Source organism: Mytilus galloprovincialis, chromosome 11, assembly GCF_965363235.1.
Source record: "Mytilus galloprovincialis chromosome 11, xbMytGall1.hap1.1, whole genome shotgun sequence".
Lineage (NCBI taxonomy): Eukaryota > Metazoa > Mollusca > Bivalvia > Mytilida > Mytilidae > Mytilus > Mytilus galloprovincialis.
In genome coordinates this window covers 5,601,765-5,613,061 of record NC_134848.1, presented here as the reverse complement: position 1 = coordinate 5,613,061, position 11,297 = coordinate 5,601,765, and the positions used below count along the sequence as shown (strand labels likewise).

The 11,297-nt window shown below is 33.4% G+C and overlaps 1 protein-coding gene across 1 annotated transcript; it reads right to left on the bottom strand.

Annotated features, from left to right (window-relative positions):
- Positions 1-772: 772 nt before the first annotated feature.
- On the bottom strand, positions 773-4,591 carry LOC143051523 (uncharacterized). The gene is made up of 2 exons (XM_076224415.1): positions 3,696-4,591; positions 773-2,519 (listed from the first exon to the last, which is right to left on the bottom strand). The coding sequence occupies exons 1-2, from the start codon at positions 4,033-4,035 to the stop codon at positions 1,417-1,419; spliced, it is 1,443 nt and encodes a 480-aa protein (XP_076080530.1). The 5' UTR covers positions 4,036-4,591; the 3' UTR covers positions 773-1,416.
- Positions 4,592-11,297: the final 6,706 nt, after the last annotated feature.

Below are 11,297 nucleotides of genomic sequence, written 5' to 3'. Positions count from 1 at the left end.
ACAAAGACAGAAGCGAACTATAATTCAACAATGGCCATTTTCCTGACTTGGTACAGGACATTTTAAGAAACAAATGGTGGGACGAACCTGGTTTTGTGGCATGCCAAACCTCCCGCTTTTATGGCAATGTTAAATATAACATTTAAAGGACAACATAACATGACAGGACTACAATTAAATTAAATGAGAGAACATATAGGACAGAGAAACACACGAATAATAGCTAACAGAAGGTACCAGTTTTTTTTATCATAAATATTTATGATTTTTTATAATTTTATCATTTCAAATTTGCTTGTTATGTTAGAAATTACATTTGAAGTATCAATATACTTATCTAAAAATACGGACAAAAGATACCACAGGAACAGTCAAACTCGTAGATCGAAAATAAACTGACAACGCCATGGCTTAAACAAAAAAGTCAGCTAATGTCATTTATTCATAATTAGAACACATTCCAGTAAAATGGTGCATACATGGAATACCAACGCAATATCTGACACCTTGTGTACGTTAATTTCCAACATACCTTATTTTAGAAAAAACAGAAGTAATAGATCGAAAATAAAATGACAATGCCATGGCTATAAAAGAGAAAGGAACTAATTTTTCAAATCAGTAGGAAAACTAAAAGACATATGGTTTAGATAGTATAGGCTGTTTTCGAACAAGTATTACAATACTGTGTCAATGATTTCGGGGATAATCCAAAAACTTAAATTGCGAAAAGTTTTGACAAATACAGCTTAGGAAAGAAAAAAAGTACTGTGAAAGTACTTTTGTTCGTGGGGTACCAATTTTCGTGGTTTTCGTGGGTGGCTCTATCCACGAATTTAAGTGTCCAACGAAGTATACAGACTTGAGCAAAGTCAAAACACGGAAATTTTAACCTGTGTAGGACCGAACTTGGATACGAGTAAACAAACAACAAAATAATTTGAGTGCCATTACTTCATGTACTTGCATTTTTTCTATAGGAATGCAGAGAAAACTATATACAATCGAAAGCTGTTAACCCTCCATTCAGCAAATGTTTTACTTTTATTTCTGTACAAAAGTGTGATTGGTGTATTGAAATCGTATTTAGTGTATTGCAATCGTATTTCCGGTGATGACATGTGATCTTGTTTTCAATGTTGAAGTGTTCATCTTATACCTGGTAATGGTTACGAGTCAAATAAAATAAAGATAATTGAACATGATTTTTATTTCATCAGAATATTCATGTCTTACACATTTGAGCACTAATTCAGACAAAATACTTAGAATAAATAAGTTATATGCGGTAAGATATGAAAGATAGCAAAGCACTAATAAATTACAGTTCAAATAAAATAAATAATATCAGTTCAACAATGTTCAACAAAATAACAGATCAATATCACAAGAGCACTATAAAGTCAAATGGAATGTTTATAATAAACCGGCCTTGCGGAAACCTAGCTGGATTAGGTCCTTACGGGTTGACATCTTGTTGTGTGATGACACTATCCAATTGGCGTGTATTGGCTTAAGGACGGAGGTTCTCATGTTGACTACAACGTTGTCAGGTGCAATTTCCCCAGTACTGTCTTCTTGTTCATTGATCTGGTGGATGACCTCTGCTGAATACCAGTCGTGAAAATGAGATTTCAGCTGTTCTTTATACTCTCTGTTGACTGAGAGATCTAGTGGTTGCAGCCGATCAGTACACGCTGCTGGAACAAACAGAGGAACGATGTCGTTGTCTTTAAGTAGATTTAGCAGTCTCTCACCACGGTGTGCCTTAAAGACGTCGAAGATAGCGATAGCTTTCTGTGTTGTTGAGTTGTTGAGTGGCATAGAGTCTCTGATTTCATCAACATACGGCACTATGACTTTGTTCACGAACTGCATCATAGTGTCCTCGTTGCTCCAGTGTGTCTCTGTGCAAGTGACATCCCAGGTTGACGGAAAGTCGACTCCCTTTGGTAAACAACGGTCAGTTTTTCCTGGGTAGATGAGTTGTGGTGGGAGAAGATCGCCACTCATGCTGACTGCAAGAAGAAGGGTAATCTGGCGTTTGTCGTCTAAGCCTGAAATGCTAATCTGTTGCGTACCCTCTTTCTCCATGGTCCAGTCGCCGCCTGGTACAAGCTGACAACCTGTCTGGTCCCAGTTGATGATCAGAGTGTCTGGGATGTTGTGTTTTTCTCGGACATTGTTGATTTTAGAGATGTACTCCTGGCGAATGTCGTCGAAATCATTGGGTAGGTGTTTTACTGCTTTGGTCCCTTTGCGTTTTACAAATCCCATGCGACGGAGTAGTGACTTGGCGAAGGTGTTTGTAATTGTGATGTGACCACCGTAACGTTCTAGACGATGACGAGCAAATTTGGTGACAATTGCTTCTGCAGCGGCCATGACGATCCTTGCGTTGATGACACCGCCGTTGATGCGAACTTTACGGATCCAATCCTGTACTTTTGTGTCTAGATCACCAAGGAGTAAGGGATTCCCGCGAGGGGAATGTGGTAGTGTGGCAAGTTCTGTACCAACTGAAATACGAAACAAAATAAATTAAATAATGTAAAAATTTGAAAAATATTTTTATTCAATTTGAAAATAAAATCAATTTCCTTGTAAATTTTACTAGAAGAAAGTTTACCGTTATTGATTTTAAGTGACATGATTATGACCCAATTAACACCTTAATGTCTTTAATCTGTAGATTATTCAAAACCCCAAGGCTATACAAGTGACAATAGGTGTGAAAAATCAATACTAGAATGTTTACCTAACAATTTCCTTCTTATAGCCAATTAACTTTGTAACAATCTCACCCTTTTTGACAATACGTACTTTTAATAATAAATTAAAAATATAAATTTACCATGGTCCATTGAACGGGCTACCGGTTTTTTTTCCAAATTAATACGAATATTTATTGAAATATCTTTTATCTACAATTGCCTGGAAGTGTTTGCTTTCAATGCAATACCAATTTTTTTTCTATAAACTTTATTACTGGAATTTATGTAAAAGTTTATTAAAAGTCTTGTGTGGACAAAATACACTTCTGGCGTATAAAATTTTTTGATCTTGTTGCCTTTTGTTGGCTGTTGTTCGTGTGATTCTTTGTCAATTGCGTTCTCCAATTTATTTATATTGTAGTCCTGTGTTGTCATTTTGATGTTATATTTCATATGGCCATAAAAGTGCGAGGTTTGGCATGCCACAAAACCAGGTTCAACCCACCATTTTTTCCTTTAAAAATGCCCTGTACCAAGTCAGGAATATGGTCATTGTTATATTATAGTTCGTTTCTGTGTGTTGCATTGTAGCGTTGTGTCGTTTGTTTTCTCTTATTTTTGAGTGTAGATTCACATTGCGATAGGACGTGTCACGGTACTTATCTATCCCAAATTCATGTATTTGGTTTTGATGTTATATATATATGTTATGTTTGTTATTCTCGTGGGATTTTGTCTATGTGTGTTACATTTTAGTTTTATGTCGTTGTTCTCCTCTTATATTTAATGCGTTTCCCTCGGTTTTAGTTTGTTATCCCGATTTTGTTTTTTGTCCATGGATTTATGAGTTTTGAACAGCGGTATACTACTGTTGCCTTTATTTATTTATGAATTCAATTTTTAAGACAATGAAGCAGTTCGGTTTATTTATTCCAAGTTTTATTAATAAATCAAACATGACAACAATTTCAAATATCGCACCTTTCTTCTTTAATTTGACGTAGGTGTCTCTCATACTACGGATTGTAGTTTCACTGACTTTTCTGCCAAGGTCTGAGGTAAACTTCCTCGAAGCACGTGCTACCCCATTGTCTACTGCATACCGGGCAATCTTAGCACGAGTCTCTTCGTCGTAATTGATGTAGTCGCCTCTCTTTCTTTTGCGTGAAGGTGCAGATACAACTGTATCAACTGCATCATTTGCTGTTTGAACAATCAAAGCATCTTGTGTAGAAATGCAGTCAGCTGGGTCAGGTAAACCTGGAGTAACTGGTGTACGGGTCTTAACAGAGCCCGTTTTCAACCACTGAGTAAGCGACATTTTGTAAACTGACTGGTCAATTAATTGCAGTGCTATTTATTGCAGAATTATTAGCTTGGGAGAAACTCAAATTCTTGATATGAGCAGTTTTAAGCTTGGGACAATTCTTGATTAGGCTCATTGTCGGTATTTTAATATATTGTTAATGACTTAATATCATTAGATTAATTCTTTTAATCATTTTAATTGAAAGGTACTCAAAAATAATCAAACAAATTAATTCTTAAGCATGTTTTTATCATTGAAGTAATAAATTATAGTGACAGAGAACAAATATAGTATTCTGACGACTATTACAGAATAAGTTGCAAACATATAGTTTGAAATGAACACTTTATTCTGCATCAATGTTAAGGTCATAAATTATCACGCAGTCATATGAAACACAATTTCGTCATGCTGGATGCTACGTTTACGTTGGCAGTCATAATTTCTTATCATTTTTACTATTAATTTTTTTCCCTCAAAAATCTGAAATCCACGAATTTAAGAATCCACGAACATGCAACTTTTCTCCAAACCACGAAAATTGATACCCACGAATTAAAGTACTTTCACAGTACAACAAAAATACAAAATCTTCAAGACAAATTAAAAACAGGAAGATACATATTCCTTGTGTCGAAAATTCTTTAGAACAATTCAGTTTTGTAAAGAAGCATTTAATAAATATCATAAGTTAGATGAAGATTTACCCTTAAATAGAATTTCGAAGACAATTAACCATATCAATGAGTTCTACAGCTGTTTACTCAGAAATCTGAGAAATTATTAAGTGACGAAAACATTTACATTTTTAGTATTCAATATAAGTAATAAGTGGATTTTTAGGAAATAGAAAATCAGATATATTTACAAATCTGAGCATAGTGTGAAGTTTAGTGGTTGTCATTGGTTCTTCTATCATATATTGTCGTTCGTTTGCTATTGTGTTGTAAATAAGACTTAAGTCTTAAGACTTAGACTTAAGTTAGTTTTCTCAATTAAACGGTTTAATTTTCTTCGTGTCGATGTATATTTATAGCCGACTATATGGTAAAGGTATTCTAATTGTTGAAAGCCGAACGCTGCCATAATTTCTGCCATTTCCTTTTTCTTAAATTTGATTGATTGTTGTCTCATTGACAAAAATACCACATCTCCTTTCTATAAACAAAATTAAAAGCATAAATCCCAAATCGCAACACTGAAATAAGATAGCAAAACAAAAAACATGTGTACAAACTCTCCGACAAGTCCAATTGGGTCCCTCATTTCCGAGCAAGAAAAGACAGGATTGCTTTAACACCAATTGAGCATATTCATCCATTTGTGTTTTATATTTTCCATGTCGGTTTTTTTAAAAAAAACAGACTTTACGGGTTTTTGTTTATTATTGAATGCCGTATTTTTGTCATTTATTGCTTACATCAACTACTCCTTTGCAGAATATTAAACTAAATGGGGTTAAAATGAAATGAAATCATTAACCATATATTTGCATATTTTGTTTCAGATTATTTGCACCATAGTCATAGTGGTAGGTATTCTTTTGTAAGCTTTGCCTTGATCACGAACGAAGAGCTATCAATTTTAGAAATGATATTAAGTACAATTGATCCTCATAATAATAGCACTGAGTCGATTCGTTATCTGGTGTACTATTTTATTCAATACTGGATACAAACTACTAGTACTCATATTGTTTTTGATAAAAGTTTGCTGTCATAATGAAAGAAAATGACACAAACACGACAAAGTCACTAACTTTTGTCTGGGATTTTTATTATTCAGTTTGTATAGTGTCATCATCTTAATACAGTTTGGGGTCGTATTCTAATTTGAACAACGGTATACTACTTTTGCCTTTATTCATACATACTTGAATACATGTTATTTTTGTTGATTTAGGTCCCGGTGGTGATGATGACGATACATTGGCTGTGTTATTTCGACAATTAAATAACATTGTGTATGCTGTTGTGGCAGCAGTGGCACCACAGCCACCACCACCACAAGATCCACCGAATCCACAATTCTGATCAGTGTCTTCAAGTGCAATTTAGAAAATAAATTTGATATCTATAATAAGTCAATGACAAATGCCAGTTACAGGACTAGTCAATTTGAAACTAACTGCAACTAATTATGATTGTGTTTTACCTAATATTAATGCAGGTCTGTCGTTAGACCGGAGCATTAAATTCAACGGTTATCGTTGTTGTCGTCTGTCATAGAATTTTGTTTATTGTTCCACCATGAATCAAACCCATGGTTTCGTGTTTATTGTTTTGCATTTCCTACTTGCATTAACGTGCAGTTTGCTCATTGTTAAAGGTCGTATGGTGTCCAACAATTGCTAGCATCCACGTATTCTAGTTTTCGCATTAAAGTTTTTTTTTTTCGCATCTTCTTATTGAACATAAAATGTAAGAATGCTGTTTTTTTATCATTATGGACAAGTTAATATGACTTTTAAACTCAAGTCTTAAAAAGAAAACAGAATCACGATGACAATATAAAAATGCTGAAATATATTATTTATATATAAATTTTAAAATATTCAACATTTTAACCTATTAATTTCTTACACGAGCTTACTTTGTATACGGTTTCTTACTACTGAACACATGTTTGTTTTGGTTAATAACAAAATAAAACGATAAAGACAAAAACAATGTTTATTCAAATATTTAAAAACTGTTGGTGTTTGCTCTCAAAATATTTTTTTCGTCTCTCTATTAGACTAGCTAAGACTGAAACTTGTTATTTGTAACATTGTTTATGACGTTTTATGACATCATGGTTTTCACTTCAATTTGTACTTGTAAAGTGTTAAGCAAATTGCCACTTTTGTGGATGTTATTTCGATTTTTGTAAAGGAAAGCCCTTACAGAAATCATTCAAATAGTGTTACTGGTTTGACCTATATAGTATTTTTCGCAATTCACGCAAGTGATGCAATCAATCAAAATGGATGATTTACGTGTCTACTTTGCATAAATAAGATAATAAACAACAACGTGTGTAGATATAGACGAATGTATTACATCGTTATGTGCATGTGAAAATTATTAATTATTAGTTGCATTAATCAAAAGACTTAAAAGATTGATTATAAAATAAAGTCAAAACCGCGAACAGAAGATTGTTGTCAGCAAACCAATAAAAAATTGAATTGTTTACCCTTGAAATAATACAAAATGTAGTCAAAGAATGACAGTCAACCAGGGACAAATATGGAAATAAGAAGGTGAGGTATGATTGACAATGAAACAACTATTTCACCAATGTCACATAAAGTGAATGTAAGCATTTGTAGGCAACCATATTTCATTTAACAATGAGAAAACCCAAAGCCATATATGCTAACTGACTTTAAAAAGCAACACTTGTTTTGTAGATTTTGTTTTACCAAATCATGTTTGAGCATCATACAACTACTATTCATGGTCATCAACTGAACTGCCAAAGAGTCGACTGCAGAAAAAACATTCAGAGTCTCCAAGTTTCAACCGCATAATTGGTGAAACAACGGCATATTCAAAAGGTGCAAAACAGAAACAAAAACGTTTGGAAGCGAGTTTTGAACAGCGGTATACTACTGTTGCCTTTATTTATTCAAAGCGAATTATTCCTTTTCATTTTAAATTATGTCATTAAAACATCAGTTAATTGAATTTTTAATTTGTAGACTTTTTTTTTATTTGGAGAAATTTTGGCATTTTTTTTATTTCTGTTTATATTTCTTTTCAATTGTTTGTACATTTGTTTTTAGTCCAATAAAGACGCAGTATAATCAACTGTTTCTGCCGTCGGAACAACTAGCACTGCAGATTTGTTTTTACTTTATTTATTCTTCGCATCGAAAACCATTGTGTTTCATGAAACTCATGACTTTCATTAATTTGCAAACTGCGTGTTATTTCGAAAAAAAAAAATGTGTCATCTGCGTAGTTTTTGTTGCAATATTTAATCCTTGTTTTTTTTTTTTTTAAAAGAGTATCCGTTCCATGACTCTAAGGTCCATGTTATAACTTAATCCTTTGAAATAAAATAAAGCCTCGTTTAACCCAACCACCAAAAAGATAAAAACTAAATCATTGGCCCCCAAATCGCTATAAGAATAACATTGGTCTTATGTAGAACATGGAAGTAATATTTAAAAGGAATAAATTGAGTATGATGTCAGAAGTTGTAACCAAAGAAAATAAACAAAATGACAATAATACATAAATAACAACAGACTACTTACAGTTAACCAGGGGTTAAAAAATCCACTAGCCCGACGCCCGGGACTAGATCATTTACGCCTCGGGCAATTAAAATGTGTAAATCGATATGCCCGACTGACTAGTAACAAAAAATTCTTGACGTTTCCAAAATAGAAAGTGAAAAATCCTTCCAACACTATTTTATGTTAGCCAATTCGATTCAATTAAATCATCTGGGATTCCAAGAATTTGAACTGGTTTGTACAGGTCCTGTTGTACATATTTTAAAAATAGAACACATAACTCTTGCATGTCTGGGTTGTCTGGTATCATGTGTTGATCGCAATTCTCGTACTTTAAATATCGATTTCTCATACCATGGCTTGGGGGTATTGTACATTGCTTATCGTGCCGAGATTTTCAATTAATGGTATTTGGGGGTATGATGTATTGATTGGTATTGACCTGTCTTGTTGCACAGCTCTTGAGCACGAAACCTTGCAACGAAATATTTCTTAATATTTTAGTACGGGAACCCCTGGAACTTCGTCAGTTTCAAAACGAAAAACGGTAGATGAAAGGAGTAACGAGGCTGAAAATTCACCCCCAAAAATGCTAAATATGACATGGAAAAGCCGTGGAAAAAAAATAATAGTGTCATGGACAGAAGGGCTGCCAAGTCTTTAGTCTTTAAACTATTGTTTTTTCTCTTTGATCTTTATAATTTGGCCAAAAAATCACGAATTCACTTCCTGAAAAGTTGGCAGAACTGGGACACAATGATTCCCCTGGCAAGGTTGGCTGTTGCTGATGAAAAAAACAGACAATGATCTGTGAATATTGCCGTTAGTTGCCCCAAAAACGCAAAAAAAAGTCTGCTTTGAATATGGGAACAAATAAGTTAGGTCAAGCACCAAAAGAATAAATAACAGATCCACAAAAATTATTAAATACAGTGTATAATGTCTCCTTCAAAACAAAGGACACCCACTTTGTATTTTGCAGCAAACTCTTGATTGTTAAGGCATGCTAGGGCTAGCAGGTCAGTTTTGATGGACTAGAAGTTCTTCCAACAGGGCTAGTAAAATCCTGCTGCCAATAAGTCCTGGGCTAGTTAGCTGTAACAAAATATTTTAACCCCTGTTAACTGACATACCAGCTCCAGACTGCAATTAAACTGATTGAAAGACTATGTCTTTATCATATGAATAGCAGGCACAATCCTGCCGTTAGGGGTTAAGTATCATACCATCATAACATATATGACAAGAACATAACCTGTGTCTTGCCAATAACTGGGTTTTTAAATAAATGTGTTTAGTTACGATGCAAATACCCTATGAGCAAATCGGTATTAACGCCAAAATATGCAATCTTTAATGACCTGACAACAGTATCGTAACTATATCCCTTCTAAATAAGTCTATTTAAAGGTTTTGTTAGCTTCTGAGGTGAATACTGACATGTTTATGCTTTAAAAAGAACGTTTACTAGACTATAAGTTAATTTTCGAACTGTTTTTTAACAATTGCAATTGTGTTAAAATTAATAACTTCCCCTTCCGGACCACCATGGATCGTCCCTGGTTTTGGCGTTTTTTTTGGCTCGGATCTAAGCCTTCTATAATGTGTTCTGTGTATTGTGTTTTTGTTGTGGTCGATTTATTTTTTGTCATGACATATCTTGCCTTCTTCTTTAATTTCCTTTTTTTTGTCATTTCATCATGTTTTTAAAAAAAATAATATGCAGCATGCATGTTCGCCTCAATCAGAAATGTATTTCTTTAATTAGTAATTAAAAAAATACATAAGCTTCGTTCACATTTTATGTCAAAACATTCTTTCAATCTACAAGATTTAATTGTAGATCCGATTTTTTAAAATCTAATGCATTATGGGTAATATTTTCAAAAGTGTACACCAAAACGTCGTGATTGGTTAAAAACGTCCTTAACAATGGGAATTCAACCAATGACGTTGTCAATCCGATTTCTTGATTTCCTCATCACGATCAAAGGACAAACATTATATTTGACAACTGTGTAATCTTTCTAGTCTACGATTTATTTGTTGACAATTTGTTGTGCAAATTATCATACACCTATTATATGTTTACCACAAATATCTAATATGTATTGAGTAATAAAATATGCCAATTGATAATGATCTTCTATATTGTTAGAAATAAATATAGCTTTTTGTGTAATGCATGTTATATCAATTATTATTGCCTTCCGATTTTTTCCGATGTTAAATGATATGAATAAAAGCATCGATCAAACACAAATACATTTAGTTTATTTCTAGGACAACATAATTTGGTTTATTAGCGAATACGCCTGAAGTGAAAACCGATTGACGTCAACAAAGGGGCTACGTTTAACTTCAATGCATTTAGTTTTATTTTGAATTGTGTTACACATTGAAAAAAATTATCGATACATTGTACAAATATGCAGATGCACATGTACTAGCCAAAATTTCAAAAAATCAAGATATCGCTCCTTTATGTTACTGTTACATAAATAATGGTTCAAATTATACAATCGGTGCTAAAATGAGCGATAGGCAAATGTAAATGATATTTTTTTCATTAAAACTATGGTATTAGATCAAGGATCAATTGCAATAACACATAGATTAGTAAACCAGATAAATACCTTGCAATATATAAAGATTATGGACTTTCCGAATTGATTTTCCTCTGAGTTCAGTATTTTTGTGATTTTACTTTTTAGCTGTATTAGGCAAAGCTTGCGGAACTTTATTTAGCCTTTCATTTTTTTATTCCACTCCAGCATCACATATTGGTACTTTGAAGTCAAGCGTTTCTGTCGTACAAAATTACAAGCCTGATATACCTGATGGTGATTTCTTTCTCTCTCAGATACAATAAAGGATAACTTTACTTTTAGTAATTTTTCAATTCTAACTACTTAAAGTATATGAAACACCTTATCCTTCGTAGCACCTGTGATCACCTCCGGTTTATTTTGGGGTTCCTGTTGATATTTGTATGTTGTGCTTGGTGCTGTTGTTCTTTTTTATGTCAGTTCTGCAATTGGTATCT